The sequence below is a fragment of the Dendrobium catenatum genome, unplaced genomic scaffold (assembly GCF_001605985.2).
Source record: "Dendrobium catenatum unplaced genomic scaffold, ASM160598v2 fragScaff_scaffold_1448, whole genome shotgun sequence".
Lineage (NCBI taxonomy): Eukaryota > Viridiplantae > Streptophyta > Magnoliopsida > Asparagales > Orchidaceae > Dendrobium > Dendrobium catenatum.
Window position 1 is genome coordinate 487442 of NW_021319910.1, and position 23484 is coordinate 510925.

Sequence of the window (23484 nt, forward strand, 5' to 3'; positions counted from 1 at the left end):
TTAGACTTCCACTATATATATAATTCGAATTTAAAAATTTTGAGCTTATTATAGATAAACTAACATTAGATGTCATTAAAATAAAATTTATATGGAATTTATAATTATTTTTAAAATTTTATAAAATAGAAAAATTGATATTTAATCGTAGCAAACCAGATAATCACCTAATATTATTAATATAGAATTTCGCTCAAATTCAGACTTTTAACTCATCCTTATTTATGTAAAATTAACAAGAGAAAACTTTGATGGCACTCTCATCATTTTAATTGGCCATAGAAGTGTCAAAATGAACGACCCCAATATGACCCAGCATAAATCCTTCAACTCGAATATTACCCATTTAAAATGAACGGATAAAAAATATAGACCCAAACCAACCCAATTGCAACTAAGGGTGACAATAAATGACCCAATCCTAGAACTCGGCCCAAAAATATGTATTCAAGTTGACCCATTTAATAAATAGGTCGGATTCAAGCCTTATATTCTAGCTTATCAATTAATCGGATTGGGTTTCAGTTAATCCACCAACCCAATTTTGACCTAAAATTGGCACATTTATTTTTTTGTTTTATTGCTATAATTTTCTTATTTTTTCATCAATTAAATTAAAATCATCAATTAATTTAAAATCTATGATTAAAAATAGGATTGCAAGAGAACCAAACGTTCAATAAGCTACTCGTTACTCGGTTCGATAAAAGCTCATTTGTGATCGTTTAACTAACTAAACAATAAACTTAAACAACATTTTAATACTCGATACTTAAATAAACAAGTTTGAACACTAATGTGTTCAGTTCATTTATGTTCACGAACAACATCATTTGAAGCTCGTGAATATGCTCGACGTTAAGCTCAATAAAAAGCTCGATTCATGTTCAATCCATAACTCGTGAATAAGCTCGCTAAAAATTTGATTAATATTTAATTACAAAATTGATAAATATACATAATATAAATATTTTAATATAATTATTCGAATTAATAAATTTTAAAGTAATTAAATATTATAATATATGTTATAGATTTAATTTCCTTACAATTGCTAATTTATTATATTACATTGTTAGATCTTGTTCATTTGATAGCTCAAGAATACTTGTTAGATTTGTTAATAAATATGTTTGTTTGATAGTTTAAAAAATTTGCTAACTATGTTCACGAACATAGTTTATTAATGCTTGTTTGTTTGAAGCCCGATAAGCACTAAACGAATCTAACATGAACCTAACATGAACACAAACAATAAAACTCGAATCAAACACGAATCAAACTTGAACAAACTAATGAACACTCACATACTTGGCTTGGTTTGGTTCGTTTGGAACCCTAATTAATAAGCTAATAAAAATATTTTTAATTAAAATGGGTTATTAGGTCAATTTGAGGTTGCTAGTGGGGTTGTTCAAGTTAAATTTTTTGACATGTTTATTAAATAGGTCAGGTTTGAGTTGGCCAAATTTCGGTAAGGTCAATTTCGAGCCGAACCCATACTCGATTCGTTGATCCATATTGACGGTTTATTATTCTATGCATAGTTTGGAGGGCGTTCAGAGACCAAAAAAAATGTACCACGTCACCCCATTGCTCGGTACCGAGCTCGGTACTCATGCTCGATACCACTCAATACTACTTGATACCAAACGTTTAACTGGACGGGAGAACTGTTCGATATCCGCACTAAATAATAACTCAAATATAAAGTACGCATCAAATGACCCCTCTAATTTATTAATTTATTTGAGAGTACAGAATCACTCCCTATTATTATCTTCTTAAACCTAACCAAAATACAGTAAGAAACAATAGCAATGGCAGCTAACACACACCACCGTCTCCTAAGCTCAACCTTCTCAACCTCCATCCTCCTCCCTCCTCTTAAGCGCAAAACCCCTTCCTCTCTCCCTTCCTTCTCCCTAATCTCCGCCCGCGTCGACAGCCGCCCCCTCCGCGCCGCTGTGATCGGCGGCGGCCCCGCGGGATCCAGCGCTTCGGAAGCCCTCGCCGCTGCCGGCGTGGAAACCTACCTCCTGGAGCGCAGTCCCGATGGGTCCAAACCCTGCGGCGGCGCCATCCCGCTATGTATGCTGGACGAGTTCTCCATCCCCGAGGAGCTCATCGACCGTCGCGTCACTCGGATGCGGATCATCTCCCCTTCTAACCTCCACGCAGATTTCGGCAAAACCCTTCGTCCGGGCGAGCACATCCCCATGCTCCGCCGTGAGGTTCTCGACGCTTTCCTCCGCCGCAGGGCGGAATCAAATGGGACCCGACTGATTGCCGGTCTATTTACCGCCCTTGAATCACCGTCTTCAGCCAAGGAACCGTACATCGTCCATTACGTCAAGGATGGTTCCATCAATACCATGGCCGTGGACGTGGTGATCGGCGCCGATGGGGCAAATAGTCGAGTCGCCAAGGCGATCGACGCCGGACCCTATGCTCAGGCCATCGCGTTCCAGGTATGGTTTGTCATCTAGAATCCGTTTTCGGTGATCAGTTTGGGTTGATTACATATGAAAATTATGAGAGCGGAAGCTCAATAATCAGAAGTAGGGGTGTCAACCGAACCCGAGCTGACACTGATCTAAACAAGTCAACCCGAATCAGACCCGTTTTTGCAAACGGGTCAAACATTTCAACCCGACCCGCTTTGGTTGCCAGGTTGACCCGACCAGAACCCGAGTGTGGCTGTGCGCGATCGCGAGCAGCAGCCGCGGAGTCCAAGTCGCGACTCGCAAGCTCGCCTGTGGACTGCGGAGCGGAGCTGGTGCGGGCTGAATGCAGGATCCGCCCATTTTGCCGAAGTCGCGGGACGTCGGGTCAGGCTAGACGCTGAGGTCACGGGACGCCAGGTCAGGCTGGACATGAGTTGCGGGACGTCGGGATCCGCTGAGACGCCGACTGACGAGTGCAGGTTGGTCCGACTGGAGTGCTGGAAGCGAGAATCCCGCGGCAGGATCCGCTACTCCACGGCTGTACGGGCTCGCCGAGCTGGACGCGCGCGAGTTCGCGGGACCTGACGCGGATGCGACCTGAGCAGTGGGTTTGTGAAACGGGTCAATTTGGGTTGACCCGCGGGTTGTCGGGTCAACCCGAACCCGAGCTGTTTTTCAAACAGGTCAAAAATCCGAATCCGGACCCGGCCCATTTCGCAAACGGGTTGACCCAAACCTGGATTTTTCTAGGTCGGGTCCGGAAGTAGAGCTTCGTCCAACCTCCGCACAGAATGATTTCTCTATATCCAGACGAGTATTTCTGCCTAGACGCTTGCACAGAATAATTTCTCCATTTACACAAGCTAAGTATATATTTAGAAACTAGCGGCATAGAAAGGTGGACTTAACAACTAGTTAATTTTATATGTTCAAAAAAAAAAAAAAAAAAAAAACTCAGGCACCAAATTATAGGAGAATTTATTCAGTCAGTAGCAGGTATGAATGTAACAAAACAAATTAACAGAGTAAAACCAATCCAGCCAAAAGATTCTGAAGGCATAAAATGAACCATTATAAACAGAAAGAGCAGATTGAACAACTGAATAAGTAATTCAGATAGAGCAATCACCAAATGCAAAAAGCAATAGAAAACCCAAGAGGGCCAAAACAGCGAGGGAGAGCCAACTATTAAGTCATCCATTTTTTAAGCTAGTCACAAACAACAAGTAAATTGTGGCATTTTCATGCATCTGAAAGTTAGTTCTTGGGGATTCTAGTTACCATTTCCAAAAGAGTTTGTTCCTATTAGGATCAATGGAGATAGCTTTAATATTGTTAAAGCAGAAAGATATAGCCTAAAAAGGCCTTGGGGATTCTACTTACCATTCAAAATAATAGAGTTGATCTTTGAAAACATGAGAATATCAGAAAGATAGTTAACATAAGGCCCCAAAATCTCTCTGGGAGAATGCCCACTAACCCAGCAATATGTTAATTATTTCAAAAAGAAATAGGCAATTCCTTAAAAAGATTTACGAAGCAAATGAACCTCAAGATATTTAAGGGAAAGAGAGCCACATTGGCCTCCTATATTGCACCGATATAGATACGACATGATACGGATACAGGACGCATCAATTCTTAAAAATACAGGATAGGGGTAATACGCTGACACGTCATTATAATTTATAAACAATACATAAAAATTAAAAAAACAATCTAAGCGTAATATTTGAAATGACAAAAAAAAATGAAAGCAACATCATTTGTAGCCTTGTAGCTTATAATATCAAAATAAAAGTAAGCATTAAGTCAAAAGAAGAGTTAAAACTCATTTGCATAATAAGAATTTTGTGGCATGATTCCACTAATCATGTTGTTGCATAATTTGCTGACATGTTTACTTAATAATATATGAGAGCTAAATTTTTTTTTTTTTTTTTTTTTTTTTTTTTTTTTTTTTTTTTTTTTTTCATTTAAGAAGACATACATACAAACCCCGATACCATGATTTTTTTAATACATGAATCAAAAATCAAAGCATTACAAATGCAAAATAATTGATGCCCTAATAAACATGCCTTTTATTCTACTAATAATTTACCTGACTTGAATGAAGTTTGGTTTACCTGACAAATGAATTATAATGAATTACACTACATTTATTTTACTTTGCATCTTTTATTCATCCAACTAAACAATAAAATTTTCAAAACCTATGCATTTGGAATACTGTGCACTATTATGTAATCCAACAAAACTACCCCTTAATAATAGACTAATTATTCTGTGCGGACACCAGTCTGAGAGAAATGTTCGGATTTGCTGCACTTTTACTGTTCTTTTGTTGAGCTTTTGCAAAAGGGCATCAAATATTTAATGTTTACTAAATAATTGAATATTTGTTGTGCTTTTGCTGCGCTTTTAAAAAGGGGCACAAAAAGTGCAATAAAAATGCATTCATAATTGAATATTTGTTGCTCTTTTACTGTCTTTTTATTTAAACCTTATCTTCTTCAACGGTGAAGAAATGATGGTTCTTGCATATTAGTAGATTTTTCAACTAGGTCAGATCCCATGATTTTTTCACTTTTCAAGTTTTCAACATAAAAAAATTATAGACTTACTACTTTTTAACTATGTGTGTTGACTTTTTTTACAACGTTGAGATATAAAATATATATTCTACTGACTCAAATGTTTTAGCACGTAACACTTTCAATATATCTTATTATTTTTCAACTTTCTAAAGGTTTTTTCTCTCAAAATTTTTAAAATTTTAAGTTGTCTTTTGACTAAATGAATGATATTCATTGAAGGCTATCATTCAACTAATAATATGTGTGTGTATCTATATATATATATTACATAGAGATGCAAAACATGTTAATCAAATGAAACAAATAATTGACTTGAATGAAGGTAATTATTAATCTACAGGGGTGACGGCGGGTAGATACCCCGTTACCAAAAAAAAAAAAACTAACAGTCATAAACATGCCTTTAATTCTCTGATAAATGAAGGTCAAGTCTTTAATTGTCTGATAAATGAAGGCCAAGTCATCCTCACCTTTAAATAGTCAGGCAGATTTAAAGCATTGGGAAATCAATTTGCTTTTACATCTAGTGGCATGAATAAGATATTCTTGGATCATTTTAACTTCTTGTGAGAGAGAGTCCAAGGGCTTATCTTCAGGCAAAGAGAACATATTTTGTTCATCTCATTAGAATGCACTAGAATTAGAGAGATTGTATGATTCCAATGGTTCATTTTAATGGTAAATTTAATAATTGTTAGCTTCTTTCATAGGAATGGGCTCACCATAAGCAAATAAACCCTAAGAATTGATGATTATTCATAGAGATAAAGATATTAAAAAAAGACCTTGAGATTTCCTTGTGTAATGAGAAGCAGAGAGCTAGAAATTCTTTCAATTAAAATTTCTGCTTGTTCATGTTGTGTTTTGTACAATCACTTGCAGGAACGGATTCGATTGCCACCGACCAAGATGGAGCGGTACGCCGATCTGGCCGAGATGTACGTCGGCGGCGACGTATCGCCGGACTTCTACGGGTGGGTTTTCCCCAAGTGCGATCACGTGGCAGTGGGGACTGGGACGACGGTCGCCAGATCGCAGATCAAGAAGTTTCAGGCGGGGATAAGGGCACGAGCAGGGGGAAAGATCGCCGGCGGCGAGGTGATAAGAGTGGAAGCGCATCCCATACCGGAGCATCCACGACCGAGGAGAGTGAGAGGGAGGGTGGCGCTGGTTGGTGACGCGGCGGGGTACGTGACGAAGTGCTCCGGGGAAGGGATCTACTTCGCGGCGAAGTCTGGGAGGATGTGCGGGGAGGCTATCGTTAGGATTTGGAAGAAGGGGGAGGGGATGGTGACGGAGGAGGAATTGAAGGAGGAGTATTTGAGGAAATGGGATGGGGAGTATTTGGGGATGTTTAGGTTCCTGGATTTGTTGCAGAGGGTGTTCTATGGGAGCAATGTCGGGAGGGAGGCGCTGGTGGAGATGTGCCAAGATGAGTACGTGCAGAGGATGACGTTCGATAGCTATTTTTATAAGAGGTTGGCTGAAGGGGATCGGTGGCGGGATGTGGGTTTGATGTGGAAGACGGTGGCGAGTTTGGTGAAGGCGCGGATTGTGGGGAGGGAGATGGAGAACTTGATGGAGATGGTGAGAAGCAGCTGGTAGGAAAACGAGCTAAATTTCTTTTAGACGAAGAGCCGTTGTATCTAAGTAGACTTAAAAAAGAACAATTATTAGGTCCGGTGACCGGACGTAGCTCTACGTTCGGTTACCACTGAGATCGCGTTACATGTTCTTACTCTTTACCGCCCGGCCGATGACTTGACCCGGACCGGAACCCGGGAATGCTATGTTCGCGTATTGCTATGTATTACTTGGTAGTTGCTCGGTATTGCTCTGTATTGTTAGGTATTGCTGGGTAATAACGAGAAATACCGCTTTGTGAAGACCAATACCGAGCAATGCCGAGTAATACCGAGTTTTTCTAGAAAAACTCGGTATTGCTCGGTATTTGTCTTCACATAATGGTATTTCTCGTTATTGCCCAGCCATACCTAACAATACCGAGCAATACATAGCAATATCGTTTTGTCATGGATTTAAAAAACGCACGTGCGACATACCCACTATTTGTCGGGTCGGGTCCACGGTTTTGTGCCTGCTACATGGCGCTATCTCAGTGCCGGCCAAACGTAGCTCTACGTCCGTTCACCGGACCAAATAAAAGTTCCTTAAAAAAAGATCTGTTTGGGCAGCTACAGTATTTAAAAAAGTTGATTGCGGAAAGCAGATTTAATTAACATATGGTAATGAATCAACTCATAGATATGCACTATTAGAATATTATGATGATGAGTTAATAAAATAATGTTGCCACAAATACAATAAAAAGATTTTCTAAAGCTAAAAGTTATAATAGCAAATCTTTTCACTAACCAAATAATTTAGCTCTGCGTAAGAATTAGCTGTTATCTTATGATTTAGACTTTGTTTTGGACCGTTTTCGTATTGTTTTTTAAAATAATTTTTTAGTACTAAGAAATAGTTTCAGATATCAAGAAGAAAATCATTTCAAATGAAACTTTAATTTATATTGACTTAGTTAATCTCAAGTAAAGAAGCAATTATTCTTTGATTTGGGTTTTGATTTGGGGAGGGTATGTTCATATGTCGGCTGAATCTCTTGGTCAAGGTAGAGGTCAAATGAAGCATAATGACTGTGTTGAACTTGTCAAAAGCTAGCCTTTGGGAAGATTGTAGTGCAAGGATAAAAAAATTTGAATATCTTAAGCTGCCCAATTCATAATTTCAAAAAAAAAAAAAAAGTGGCATGTTAGCATTAAGGGGAAAAACGCAAAGGAAATTTAATAATACGGGACATGCAGCACATTAAAAATTAAATATTTTGTTACAAATTCAGCTAAATTTTCAATCAATTTATTCAGCCTAAATAGCATTACCTATACGAAATGTATTCACCGGCACCTTTGTTAAACTGGTGAAAAAACTGTAATTACTAATTACATGACTTCAACTTTACTCGCTTAAAAAAGCGCAAAATCCACCATTTTTAACACAATTTGATAACAATACATTTACAAAAAATTTGAAACATCAAAAGTACATATTATTAGGTTTTGTTTGTAACTGTTTTTTTTTATTCTTAAAGCAATATTTTTAATTAAAAATTTTAACTTTTGCATAAAAAATTATTTTAAGCATAAGGAAGGCAGCCCAAATGCAAAACTACTAGACTAACTCTCTGTTTCCACATACCTGAATTAAAAATTACTGGTTCTAGGATCATATTATGAAATCGATTGGTTGGAAGTTTTGACTATCAATTAAGAGATTTTGAATTTGAAATTTACGTATGTGATAATTTTGTTTTAATTGATCTAAATATTCTAAAAAAATTACAAACAAGTAAAAAAAAATCATTTGATGTGACATATTTATTTTCTTTCACAAGCTAATATCAATGACTAAAATTTAAGCTTCAAATCAAAATACCTTAAATTTGAATTTTTTTACATGCCTATTTATGAATTTGAGATTGCTCCCTCAAAATTCCAATAAAAAAACGTCAATGGCTCTAAACCATGGAGTTCCAATCCAACCAGTTCATTTCCATGTCCAGTTCAATGCTATGCGTAGCTTATCAATTCTGCAGAGTTCCGCGTGGCCTCAAAACGAGAAATATCTGAGATTGAACTTCTCAATGCTACTATGGTAAATCCTCATAAACTCAATCTACGTGATGGATGATCTCCAAATCCCATATCTTGATTATCACGTTTATTTGACTTATAATCAACCATACATTATTCTTTTGTTTTTGTGGCTATCTTCGATTTCATTCGAGACAACGATTTTACTATTATTTTACAGTAAATTTTTTTTAACTTAAAATTTTGTACCATAAAATCACTTCAAAAATCAGTAAAAAATTTATCCCAAATCAACAAATATCTGTGAACTTTTTAAACTACAATTTTGTAAGGAACAATTTTTTTATTATTTTCTCCAACAATTTTTTGATACAAAAAATGTCTAAAAACCAACTGACAAAAAAAATCCCAAACGAAACCACTATTAGAGAAATTTATCCCTCTTTATCTTATTTTTAATTTTATTCATATTTTGAGCATAAATTAAAATTTTAAAAAATTAGGTGTTGCTAGGTCACACAATTAGAGGAAGTCAATTGGCAATTAGAGAACTCAACCAATAATAGCACCCTGCATAATTTAAATTTGTAAACTATATCATATTTTTAATTTAACAAACATATTAAAAAATGGAATATTATGCTTAAACATCCATAATATCACCAGCAACAACAGAACTTGTATTCTTAAAGTGATAGAAACAATAAATTTTATTTCAACAACAAAAAAAATCTAAATTTATCAAACAGAATCTCAATAATATAATAGTTGAAGTCTTTTTATACTTATATAATGCAAGAAAAAACTCTTCCAAACAGTGAATAGCTATCATAAAACCGCACGTAACACCGGAACCAATAGAATTTGCAAGACGATTAGCAACACTGCAACTGCAAAACACAAGAGATAATATTTCGACATCCACACAAGATTTTCCATCACAGCGAATAGAAGATGTGCTTTTTAAAGTAAAAGAAGGAGATGAAAATACTCCGCTGGAGCGTGAGAAGAATTCAAACCATCCGCGCACTCCAACAAAAATCTGCCTCTCAACCCTGCATTTACAGGAATTGGTCAAGCAAACAGTAATGAAATAACATTAAGGGCCATGCAATAGCTTGAAAAGCGAAAATTCGCTGAAGGAAAGTTTCCAACATAAGAGAAATTACCTTGTTGGCAATGTTGCTGGAAAGCCAGTCAAGCCCTTCATAGAGGCCCTCACCAGAGGTGGCACAAGTGCTCTGAATGTACCTGAAAATAAGATCCCAGAATCGGACCCATCAGATAAGGCAGCCAAAGTAATATTCAACAAAATCATTGTACTGAAACTTTTGAGTATCACAAGAACGTCTTCTCTCATCTTCATCATTCGACTATCCGAAGCATTTGGGAATGCACTTTATGAGTCCTATTTACCATTTCTCATCATGAACTTTTTAATCTATTTTGCACAAATCTCTTTGCACATTTTTTTTACCATTAGTCTGTTTTTTTTCTTTCAAATTTCATTAGTTCATTTCATCCATTTATCTTACTGGTGTGTTATCTAAACTTTATTGTCATGCTCAAATCATATTAATTTATTTTTCACTGCCATCTTGATGGAGATATCAATAAATAGAAAGTATATCATAGAAGAGACCGTAGATCAACGGTCACGATTGAGTCGTTATATTATTAATTATTATGTGTGTTGTATGTGATTTAATTTAGTTTATGAACTTTTCCTTAATGTTATGTTATAAGTCCAAGGGCATTTGTGTATTTTGTCTTGTCATGTGATGGTGCCTATATATATATGTATATATATGTACATACATATATATATATGTACATACATATATATATATGTACATACATATATATATATGTACATACATATATATATATATATGGCTCTCTTCCCCCCTTGTAAGGGAATGATGATTATTTTTTAATGAATTCTAATTTTTGCTCTCTTCTCTTGTGTGAGAGTGAATGTGGTAGAGTGATGAAGCTTTAGGAGAAGTCAAATGAAGTACCCAATAGCCCATTAAGGCGAGCTCTTGGTTTTCCCCTTGTATCTCTTTCCCTTTCCCACCTTCTTCTTCCTCCCTAACCGCCAGTCAACCCCCTTCCCCTTCCACCGCCCACGGCAAACCCACCACCTCCCCATCCAAGTTCTCAATCCAAAATTTCCCAAAACTGAAATTTTGACATTTGGGATTCCAATTGAACCCCACTTGTACCTTGGAACTCTTCATGTTAATCAATGAGAAGTTGACCAATTAATTGCCTCTCCTTAATTTTCATTCTCAAAATTTGTTGGGAATTGAAAAAGCCAGAACCCCTTCACTTTCCCCGTGGTTGGCCCACTCTTGGAACTCTTCATATTAATTAATGGGAAGTTGACCCATTAATTGCCTCTCCTTATTTTCATTTTCAAAATTAGTTGGGAATTGGAAAAGCCGCAACCCCTTCCCTTTCCCCATGTTTTGCCCACTCTTGGAACTCTTCAAGTTAATTAATGGGAAGTTGACATATTAATTGCAAAGTTAACTTTATCTTTTCCCTTTCCCAAAACAAATTTTCCATTTTCCAATCTCACTCTCTCTCGCATTCCCCTAAGCCCCACCACTCTAATTAACCTCATACCATTCCTAATCTCCCCCCAAAAAAACCATGGCTTCCCTCCTTCCAAATTCAGCCAGCATCTCTTCTTCTCCACTTTGAAGCAAGACACAAAGAAGGCACTACGAAGCAACCATTTGAAGATCAACGGGCCAAGACTACACATCTGAAGGAAGCCTCCCTGCGACGCAAATACCTAAGTCTTTCTACTCTTACTTCATACATTTAAGTAGATAGCTTTGAAGTCCAATTCTCTGTGGCGTTACTATTTTCATGTTAATTTAAATCCGCTAGCTTCTTAAATCATTGAGTGCATGGTTCTCATAGTGATTGATCTATGTTAAATGTTGAATCTTTTTTTCCAACCCATGTTAGCTAAGTTGTTGATTTGATTTATCCTTCTTGAATTCTAGAACTTTGGTTGTGATTAATTGCTATTTGTGGATTGCCTTTCTTGCTTGTTTGAAGCTTGTTTAAGCATCCCCATGATTAATAACTTGTTGATTTTAAATTTAACTTATGTTTAATTTCATAATACAAGTCTTCACATGCTAGTCCTACATCACTTCTCTTCGATAAATGCAACTTTGCGTCCTGGAGTATTCACGGCGGTAGAGAAATATATGGTTTAACGTCTTAATATTGTACGAAGATCCAGCACACAAGCAGATAAGAGAGGGGGTGAAACATTCATAAGAGACACCAGAGTTTTTACGTGGAAAACCCCTAAAAAGGGGGAAAAACCACGGGGCCTAGCCCAGTTTGAATGAATCCACTAGTATTTGTAGTCGTTACAAATGAGGCTCTTCCTTGGGAGAAGGCCTTGGATTGATGTGAAGCTCTATTTATAGATTTTCTGGAGTGGCATGGCCCGTAAATAGGCGTGAGATCAGGGGTGAATAGGGAGTGGTTGAATGGACGGCCGATATTGAATCCTACAATTGTGCACCGTTCGTTGGTCATTTGAGGGCCTTAGTGATGTCGGAATTCAGTGATCATGGGCTCGTTGGATTCGTCTCGTCGAACCGTTCGATTCGAGTATAAGCTCGTCAAAATCGGAGTCCGTTTGGTAACTCAAATTGTGGTTTGAACCTTCCAACAGCGCTTTGGGTCCATGATTCGGACCCATTTGGGCTCGGATCGAGTTGATCTTGGTGTCGACGGGTCCGTATTTCCGAGACGCTCAGTTTGACTGTAAGCTCGCTGAAATCGGAGTTCGGGTGCTCCCAAAATTAATTTTTGAAGTTTCCAACTAGCTTTTGCCTCGAGATTCGTGCCCGATCAAGATAATTTTTTGACAATGTATCAAATATTATTATTTATCAATCTATCATTAGTTTTTCACATCCTAGTATTCTCATTTATATCCCTTTCAATGACTTAATTAATCTTTAAAAACCACCACTTAGATCTACGCATAGTTAACCCAATTATAATTTATAGAATTTATGTCCAACTCTCCATGATTATCTTATGGCATCTTACATGCTTACATCAATTTTTTTTTTCATTCTAACCATCCACCAATAGTTTTAGAAGTAATGTCCTCTATATCACATCTCTCAAGTATAATAAGAGAACCAAGATACTTAACAAGTAAAACTTATCACATCCAAATATTAATTTATCTTCTAAAAATATAAGAGGATAATTTCTAACATTGCACAATAATTACAAAACACATTCATTTTTTTTTCATTGATCCCAAGTACTTTCATCTCCCTAAACACTTTCTTCACTATTTTAATTTTTAATTTATTTCAACAAGGATCTCACTAATTGAAAATCATCTATAAAAATAAATAAACCAAAATGCCTCACTTTAAATATCCTTACAAGGTTTAAATATCCTAACAAGAATGTCTTCTAAGTCATAACTACTAGAAAATATGAAGATGGACATACTCCTTTACCGTCAAACTATTCAAAGTTCACTATTCAGAACTATGGCTTTGAGAAGAAAGCATCATACCAGTGTCGCTGACGAAGTGAATGAAGACCAAGCTTATCAGTGATTTCAGCAGCATTCATAGCATTTGGCAGGTCCTGTTTGTTTGCAAACACAAGCAAGACAGCATCACGCAGCTCATCCTACAAGAATCAATATAAAGCTGAATAAGAATAAGATTCAAAATACTTGCAAAGCAAAAGATTAATGACAAAAGGTTCAGTGAAAACAGAGTATCGTCATATCAAATGTTCACTTTCAAAGGCTATGACATGTGGACCACAGCACTCACCACCAACTTACCGATAATCAATCTTTCATTCAAATAGAACTAGAAAAGGAAATTTGCATCTGACCTAAAGGTTCATCTAGAGCAAACCTCCTTGCTGCAAATAATGCGGCATTTTTAAAAATGGTTTTAAAATACTAGTGGATCAAATAATATGGCTCTCCATCCTCCCGCAGCATCTTCTATATATTATTCAATAATTGAAGACTTCACCCCATTTTATTCTCATATTCACCTCAATTGGTTCATGAATGAAACTGAAGTTTCTCAGATGAAAGACTAATTATCCGTAAAAGAATTTTGAAGGGAAGCCTACAGACTGCAATTGAATCATAAGTTGACAGTAAAATGGTATTGGTCTCAATCAGACTGCTCTGAACTGCATGGATCGACAAAGAACAAATCCCAGCTATAACTGCATGGATCGACAAAGAACAAATCCCAGCTATACTCAGCATGTGTGTACTCTTTCTCAGCCTTTGAAAGGAGTTCATCAGCACCTACATCTCCGATACAAGAATAGGGAAAAATCTCCAGGCCTAACAATAGAAATGTTCCTGTCCAAGGACCAGGAAAAATCTCCCGGCCTAACCATAGAAATGACAAACCCAACAAACAGGTCCAAGGACCGGGAAAATCCCCCAACCATAGAACGACCCAGCAATATAGGCTAATTACTTGATGGCTTTCAGAAGGTCCCTGGAACCCATGAATGCATCGAAATGAGGGCCTTATGGTGATTCACTTGACCAATCATCAAGCAAATGAGGATCACACTCCAATAGTTATCACCTCCATAATGCAGCTTAAAACATCATCCAAGCTGGCGTTAAGGAGGCGATGATGACGGCCACAACACCAAATCTTAATTTCTAGCTTCCATGGACAAGCATAAGAGCAATTACTTTTGTGCAGATGATTTTTTTTATTATTATTGATAATGCAGTTCCCTGCCCTTTACCCTCTAAGGTCAACAAAAAATTTAAATAGTAAATCTCCAATATGAATACATCATGAAATTAAATAAGTAAACAAAACTGCACCTAGTAATATTATTCTTCCAACTGTGATAACCAAAATTATACGTGAGATAACAAACAAAATAATATGAAAACAAAGTACACTTGGGACGGAACAAAAATTGACGTACATCTATCAGAAAATACACCTCAGGACATACCTCATTTAGCATCCTGTGCAGCTCATCCCGGGCCTCGACAACACGATCTCTGTCATTACTATCGACAACGAAAATCAGACCCTGTGTATTCTGGAAGTAGTGCCTCCACAATGGTCTGATCTGTTTCATTTCCAGTATAACAAAAGCCAAAAGGTAGGTAGAAATAAGTTAGCTGCAGTGCTTTTTCTTTTAGTGTGGTAGTTCCATCAAAATCTTAGGGCAGGATGCTATAAGAATTACGTCTTCCTCACATGAACCTTATGAAATTTCACAAGTATAATGAGGATCTATATTCTCATGCTCAAACAACTTCGCAAAACATACCTTATCCTGACCACCAACGTCCCAAACGGTGAAGCTAATGTTCTTGTACTCAACAGTCTCTACATTGAACCCTGCAATACAACGCTGATCAAGCCTTAAAAATGACTAAATACACTGCATTTTTTAAGTGAAATATCTTAAAAAAAACTATATTAAAAAAAAAGACCAAAAACTGTTTGGCTTGTGGTCTGGCCTGTTCCTCGTCCTCACTAAAGATACAAGCACCCTTTATTGTACATCAAGCAACATAAGCAACCGCCGAAACTTTGGCCAATATAGCCAAAACAAAAACATTAACTAGATTTTCAACAGTTCCAAATAGAGATAGATACGTAAGTGCAGCATCCGAGAAAACTGTACCAAAAACTAATGCGGAGGAAGAAAAGGTACGGAGAGGGGTCCAGAAGCAAGAGTAAGCAATCAAAGTACAAAAAAAGAGTTATTCCCTTAATAACTTCCGCTGAAAGCTTCTGATATTTTTACTCATCAGACAATTAGTTCCCTTTACTCGTATACAAAAGAATTACTCGAAATAGTAATAAGCTTGTTGGCACATTTCAGACTTAGAGCAGTCAAACTCATGATTAGGTCTATTTCATGCTAAATACAAATAAATTAACAAAGAAAAAAAGATAATCATCCAAATTCAGAATCCTCCGTCAACTCTACTGGAATGATCATATTATTTGGCCATACAAGAAGTGCAAGTGCAAGAGAGGTAATTAAAAGCCATTGAGAGCAAAAATATGGCCAACAGACGGATTATACAGCCCATACTCGTATGTCATTGATTTATCTCAAACAATATGATGAAATTCATATATTCAACCCCTATAATTGAGGTTCCTAACAAGAGCATCATGTTCCTAATAGATTTTCCAATAGATCCTCAAGAAATATACAAGCGAGCTGAATTTTTTTTCTAAATAATTTTCAGTGATTTCCACTTGTGACTAGAGAAAGTTGTTTGATCTCTTTTATAATAATAGATAATTAAAAGTTCCTGCACTCATTTATAAATAAGTGCAATATTTCCTAATCTCCATAAACTAGTTTTCAACATTTTAATTGTATAAAAAAAGGGTATTTAAGATCCGCAATGATTTTTTAACACCAAAATTTATCAAGGGGACCGTCAAACTCTCAAAGAGCAGAAGCACAGGAAGACAGGATAAATAAAGTAGGAAGAAGATAGGCCAAGGCATAATCGTTGAGGTTTTTTAGACTGGTGCTTATTGAGCTTACAGGTTGGCTGTAGCTGGAATATAAAATTAAATTTCTGTTCCTATTTACTATTATCAGATTAAAATTTATATTCCTACATGTCGTGGGATGTATAATAATAGGGAATATTCAATTTGTATAGATACATTAGAATTTGCTGTAATAAAATTAATGGACAGGCTCAATTCTTTTGGCAAAGTGTTACAGGGTCTAAAGAGTTTCAAGCGGGGATTAGCATGGGGTTAGCATGTTTGGACATTTTACAGGGTCTAAAGAGTTTATAACCAATATTATTTGCAAAGAACATTCTAGTAGCAGTACAATTTTTAATACATTAAATATTACATTATACCATGAACCATCATAAAATGTCTTATATTTTATCATCTTCCATCCGCTCATAACTTCACATACACCACATAATATCACTTTTTTTTCCTTTAACAAAAATACTAATCTAATTCCTACAGTATTCTTAGTGATGAATATTAAAAATATCCAGTAAGATTGAAAGATAGTCCTTGTAATGATTCATGGCACTCTTTTAAGGAAACTCCAATCATCATGCACCTATTTTTTGGAAGGATATCAAACCAATAATTTATCATAGTTGAACTTTTTTCAATCTGCATAAAAATGATATGCAAATCTTAATATACAACTTATCTTCAATCGAGATGTAGCTACATGTAGTGCCAAGTCTACATGTCTTATCCGAGCATATAGACCCAAAAGCTTATACTTATCAGGATTCATATTCTACAGGATTGTAGCAAAATTATAACCATAGATAAATTTTCAAGATTGTCTATGATCCATTTTCAGGGAATGTTGTTTCTCCATGATTCTTGTATCTTATCAATACTGCAACTTCATGTGACTAATTGGATATTGATCATATTCTATCATAACTCTTTTCTGCAACTTATGCTTGCTAGGCTTGCGGGTTGATGTGACAGGGATATACAATTAAATTCTTGTTTCCTATATAAGTTGCCTCTGTTATTTTGCAACTTATTCAAGAGTGCGAATTCATATGATTATGAGGATGGTGTGATAGGAAATACTTGAGTTCGCAAGTAACCTAACCAAAATCGGCGAACATTCACAGCAAAGCTGCTGTCCACAGCAAGAGAACAGCAGAAATCTGCTGTTTACAGCAGAAAAACAGCAAAACCACAAGGAAATCTGTGAGAAAACTCAAAGAAAAGCTTGTATTCCACTAGTCGATGAATAAAATAGCAATATACAATTGATCCTCAATTCGAGAGGAGGATCGTTCTCTCCCAAATCTCTGGCAACGCCAAGAGCCCAAAGAAAACCTAAATCTAAGAGATCTCAAATTTCAGCCAAATTCAAGATGATCAAACCCTAGGAAAATCTACTATTTAATGCATACAATTCAAAAGGAATTCCCTAAACAGTCCCTACAATCAATTTCCCTCCTAAACTCCCTCAATTTCCTTCCCGAAACCGTCCCGCAAGGCGCGCGTCTCGCGCGGCTTTCGCCCAGGTCGCTGTTTTTTGCGATTTCACGCGTGAATCGGTCCCGCCTGGTCTGTCCAGTGGACCGGTCTAACATAGTGTTCCTCTTCTATCAGGATTCTTGTTCACGGCCAATGCTTCTTACTAGGCTTACAAGTTTTTGCAGTTTGGATATACAACTAAATTCTTGTTTCTTATCTTCAATTACCTAGTGCAAGTGTATTGCGAGTGTGTGCATATATATTGACCGATTATTACACCTATCACACCCACTAAAATTGATATAAATAACTAGTCATGTTAATGCTAAAACATCTATCTATTAAATTTTTTTATAAGTCACCCCACTTTGTATGTATTCTATAAGCATTTATCCCATACAAAAACTATGTACTTAATATTGATCATTGATGTAATCATATATAATTAAAAAAATTATCAGTCGACTATTGTCAATACTATCAAGTGCTTCATCATATATTTATATATAACTTTTGTAGTTTTCCTTCCTCGATGCGCACCAAACTAAGTCTTGTGTGAATCGCATATTCTCATGATCTATAAAACCATATATATATCATTTTTCTGCTCAATATATTAGTTCATTAGCTCAACAAAAAAAAAAAGATTTTATATTGGCTCTTCTTAAAATAAAACCAAATTAAGTGTCTAAACCAAACATTATCTTTCTACTTCTATGTTCAATGAGTCTCTTCCCTAATTTCATTTTATGACTCATAAGTTTAGTTCATCTATAATAATCATAATCTTGAACAAGTTCTTTGTTCCTAAATATTGATACCAAGATGCCTCTTTTTCATTCATTTGACATCCTCATAGTCTACAAAACTCCATTCAAATCATTTTTAACCAAACAATTACAATTTTATCACAAGTCTTCAAATCTCAAAAGGTATCTCATTTAGACCTAAGAATTTCTCTTCATGCATTGTCGACCTAGTTTTTAGCAAAACTTGCAATTGTTCTCGCGATCCCTTCTTTAAAGTAAAAAATTAAACTATATTCCAGTTAATTGAAGTCAATTTGATGACATGAGCAAAATTTGATGACATCGAGTCCGATTCGATTTAATTCGAGCCCGATTTAAAAATCGAATTGAATCGAGCCCAAAATAATTAAATTAATTTGATTAATGGTCAAATAAATTCAAATGATCATCATCGAGTCAATTTGACTCGAGCTCAAAATCACAAAAAATTAATTTGTTTATTAATCAAATACATTTAATCGAGCAAAAACGAGCCAATTTTACTCGAATCTGATGTGATTTGAAGCTCGACGGTTTCAATCAACTCAATTTAATGTAGATCAATCCAATTGAAATTAAATTACTGTCAAATACATTCTATTAAATTTATCTAAACTCAAAAATCTAATTTTCAATATTTAATTCAGCCTCTTTCAAAAATTTATCCCTCAAATGCTCTCAATTACAGCCAATTAAATCTTAGCCCTTGATTTCAAAATCAAGAAGTAATGATAGGATGGTAATTAGCTCCAAATAGAATATATGGTGAGTCATATTGCATACAAATAAAAATTAGCCATGGAAATTTCAATCATGTTAACAAGAACACCTTAATCTAAACATATCACAATTTTACTGTTTCATTTATTTTGATTAGGAACAGAAGAATGAATGAATATAACCATATGAAATAAAATAGGTGCAGCTTCCATTACTCATTTTACCACTAAAATTATGTCATAAATAAGAGAAAAGAGTGCAGTTATCAACAGATTATGGAAACTAATCATATGCAAAACTTAAACAATTAACTCAAAGAAAACTTCTCAGATTTTTAATCAAAAAATCGGGAAATCCAAACCTTAAATATCTTAATTACCAAATGAATAAACCAGGAATAAGAGAAAGAAATAGTAGTAGTAATAGTAGTAGTAGTAGAAGAAGAAATATTATGATGATGGAGAAGAGAAAGGATTACTGAGGGAGAAACGAATCTCTCAATTGCTCTCTCTCCCTCACGTTGAATCACATGAAGCTCCTCTCTGTCACCGCCTCTCTGTCTCACGCCTCTGTTCGCATGAAAACAACAAGGGGTCAAATGAATTCAGCACCCTTGCCGCCCAAACACCCTTTATTAAAACCTAGAATCATCTATTTGAAACTAATTAACATTCTATCCTTCCTCCTTGATTTTGAAATTAAGGGCTAAGATTTAATTGGCTGCAATTAAGAGTATTTGAGAGAGAAATTTTGAAAAAGAGTTGAATTAAACTTTCAAAATTAGATTTTTAAGTTTAGATAAATTTAATTGAATGTATTCGAGCTAATCGACACCGCTTTAATTTATATTGGGTCAATTCACATTAAATTGAGTTTTGAAATCCAAAAATAAAAGATTGCACAACGCTTACATGGATGTGTATGCTACAGGACAAAAGATGAAATCAAGGTCAATGTTCACTATAGTTCTTGTACATGAATATGCACGCCACAATACCGACAATATATCACCATGAGAATAAAAAAGCAACTACTATCAATGAACTCTTTTAGAAAGCTACAACAACAAATTTGCAAGGAAGCTGCAACTACCATCCCAAATAAGTTTCTTTTTTGCTAATGAATTTTGTTCTTCTTGACCCTACAAGCATCCAAATGTACAATCGATTTCTAGTCTCACATAAAACTTCTATGATAATCTTCTTAATGAAATTCGTCCCATCCCACATCAATTTTGGCTCAAGTTAAAACTTCCAATTGTCCCTCTTAATAATTTACCATACAATATTAATAATTACAACCTTTCAAATACCACCATCTTATCCTAGAAATATTTATTTTAATCTTGTTTTCATATTTTAAAGCTACACATCCATTGATACCTAGTCTATATTGTGTGGCTAAAGTTTATCCTAGAATCGCTTAACAATCTCTATTTTAAAAAGTTAAACTAACATAAATTATATATTCTTAATTTTAATATGTTAAAAAATATATAGACAATTGACAATACAAATAGGGTTTGAGATGAATAAACATCTAGCATTTATTTTAGCAAATGAATTGAGAAAAAAACTAAATTTAAAGGAACAATTTGCCAAAATTTGCTTAGCTTGCACCTAAACTTCCACTCACCTGACTTAAGCCGCACAAACCCCGCAATTGACCTTTTGACAATATTAGCCAAAAAGTGCATGAATAACAAGCAAAACAAAGCTTTGGCCCAATAATCAATTTTAGAAAACATTAACAATTTTGCCGAAAAAAAATATACAACTACTGCAATAAGGCAAAACGCAACTATAACCTACCAACCCTTAAAATCTTACATATGAAAAATAAAGGGGATGAGAAGGTGCACAAACATGAAAAAGCAATCTAATTATAAAGAAGATGAGGGTTATTAGCTAAATTCCTTGCTGAAATTTCTAATATTTCTATTAATAGGCAGACAGTACAAGACTATAGAAAAAAAATAATTGATAGGAACGATTGTAAGCCTACAAATGACAAAATTCAAAACTAAAGTCACGGTTAAAACCATCTTTAGCATTGCCTCATGTTATTTAACAAAAAAATAGATGATCACCCAGTTTTAAATCCTCCATTAGCTCAACAGGACCAACATTGATTAATTGACCACAAAGAAACGCAATAGAGGTAATAAGTTAGCTTTCGAGAGCTAAATTATTACTAGCAGATGGATAAGTACAGCCAATATTCAATTGTCACTAACATCAATAAATGTAGATGGCATTTTCATGTATTCAACCCTTTATGCTCCTCATAGGTCTTCTAATAGATCTTAAAAGATACACGCCAGCCATTTTTACTCCTTTTATTCTTTTTTTTTTTTTGCTGCCTGGCGATTGCAAGGGAAGGAAAACCTGTAAGGTACAATCCTCTGTAGTTTGCTACATATATGATTTTTTTTCCATAAAAATCCTGTGATTACCACTTCTTTGTGAGCAAGGACGTCAATTAAATTGTTTTATAAACACAGCCATTTAAATAGACTAAATTCTGGGGGCAACTGCCTCAGCACAACCTACCATATCTCTACAACAAAACTAAAGTTAATTTTACACGGTTTCCAGATAAGTCATAATACTGACTGAAGAACATCAGTGGTTAGAGTATGAAATAAAAAAATAAGAATATTGCAGCATTTGTTATTGCATGATATTAAGTGGACTTAAAATCATAAATCATGATCGTAAAAGATGATAAGATTTATATCAGGAAAGTATGTAAAGAATAAGGACTCATGTATAAAACTATACTATTTATCTGAAGAACATGCTATGCATCATTGGATTCTCTTGACCTCTACAAATGAAAGATGCGAGAAAAGAGAACATTCCACAAGAAGACAATCAATTAAAAGGAAAAAAAGTCCATGCAATCTACCTAAAAGATGGGTAAAATCATTCATAATCGGTGAGCAATCACGATTAGAAGACAGCAAAAGAAATTTATAAGATTCTTTTCCCTTTCATATGATTGTAGAACAAAGAAAAAAGATAGAACCCTAACACATCTAGGCTAACTCTAGCAAATCTAGAAAGAAAAAAAAAACATAACGAGGTTTGAATAGATCAAGAGTTTACCAATAGTTGGGATGGTAGTAACAATCTCTCCGAGCTTCAGCTTGTAGAGGATCGTGGTCTTACCGGCAGCATCAAGGCCGACCATCAGAATCCGCATCTCCTTCTTCGCAAAGAGACGGCTAAAGAGCTTCGTAAATGTGAGCCCCATCTTTCTCTAAAGCTGAATCGCAAAGACAAGGCCTAATGAGCAATACAAATGCAAAAAAACAAATAAAAATACTTTGAAATTTCAAAAAAAAAAACAAAGGAAAAAAAAAAACGATCGAATGACAATTTTCCAAAACTACAGAGATAACCTAATTACAGATCTGCAACTGATGTGGGGCAGTATCGAATACCCAAAGCATAAAATGAAAAGAAACCTACAATGGAAGATGATAGTAATGGAGCAATAGGACGGCTCCTGACAACGATGAATTCAGATCTATAAATTGAAATTTTAGATCATCAAATATGTGAACAGATCAATAAAAAAAGATTTAAGATCTATCCAACTTTAAGGATATCGCGATGAGTAGAGGGAAGAACAAGGAAGATCTAGGAAACTAAAGGAATAGATCTATCAAAAGTAAAGAAGCATTACCAGGAGAAGTAAGCAAACAGATCTAGATGAATACTTCCAAGGATAAAGAAGACGAACTCAAAGCCCGATCGTCTTCCTCCTACGCGCTTCACAAAACGAATCAGGAAAAGATGATCTGCGAGAAATGAAGAAACTGCAAATTGCGCACTATATATATAGTTGGCTGACGCGAAAGCGGTCGCTATTCGGTAGAAGGCGATCCTGATTCGTGCGTCGAGACCACGCATGTGTGACCGGGGATGGCCCGCGACGGACCGGACGAAGTAGCCAAAGAACAAAACCAAGTATGACCGGTGTCAACCGGGTATCACCGGTTAGATGAAAGAATAAGGAATCGACTCAGTTGCGCTATTAACCTTGCTGGGCATTAGCGAGAAAATCGTTAGGTGCCGACAAATTATTTATGTTGATTTGTACTTAATATTATATTTTTGGGAAATTTACATAAATACCACTTTATTTCATACTATTTACATATCTAACGCCCAAAATATTAATATTACATGCCTATCACTCATATACAATTTTAATATCAAATATACCAGTTTTATGATTCATTTTCTATCATTCATACCATCATATAA

The 23484-nt window shown here is 35.5% G+C and overlaps 2 protein-coding genes across 4 annotated transcripts; one reads left to right on the forward strand and one right to left on the reverse strand.

Moving 5' to 3' along the window:
- Nucleotides 1-1757: 1757 nt before the first annotated feature.
- On the forward strand, nucleotides 1758-6860 carry LOC110107118 (geranylgeranyl diphosphate reductase-like). Its single transcript, XM_020837283.2, has 2 exons — nucleotides 1758-2471; nucleotides 5930-6860. Exons 1-2 carry the CDS (start codon nucleotides 1821-1823, stop codon nucleotides 6650-6652), a joined length of 1374 nt encoding a protein of 457 aa, XP_020692942.1. The 5' UTR covers nucleotides 1758-1820; the 3' UTR covers nucleotides 6653-6860.
- A 2484-nt stretch (nucleotides 6861-9344) lies between these two features.
- LOC110107119 (ADP-ribosylation factor 2) lies at nucleotides 9345-23057 on the reverse strand. Of its 3 annotated transcripts, XR_003702775.1 has the most exons (8): nucleotides 22901-23057; nucleotides 22318-22477; nucleotides 15010-15080; nucleotides 14686-14805; nucleotides 13241-13359; nucleotides 9828-9909; nucleotides 9650-9713; nucleotides 9345-9548 (listed from the first exon to the last, which is right to left on the reverse strand). XR_003702775.1 is itself a non-coding variant. In XM_020837284.2 (7 exons), the coding sequence occupies exons 2-7, from the start codon at nucleotides 22463-22465 to the stop codon at nucleotides 9708-9710; spliced, it is 546 nt and encodes a 181-aa protein (XP_020692943.1). In that variant the 5' UTR covers nucleotides 22466-22477; nucleotides 22901-23057; the 3' UTR covers nucleotides 9345-9707. The 3 variants fall into 3 exon arrangements, 2 of the variants coding, with proteins under 2 accessions (XP_020692943.1, XP_020692944.1); XM_020837284.2 differs by having other exon boundaries at nucleotides 9345-9713; XM_020837285.2 differs by having other exon boundaries at nucleotides 9345-9713; nucleotides 22318-22497; nucleotides 22901-23030.
- Between the last annotated feature and the right edge of the window lie 427 nt (nucleotides 23058-23484).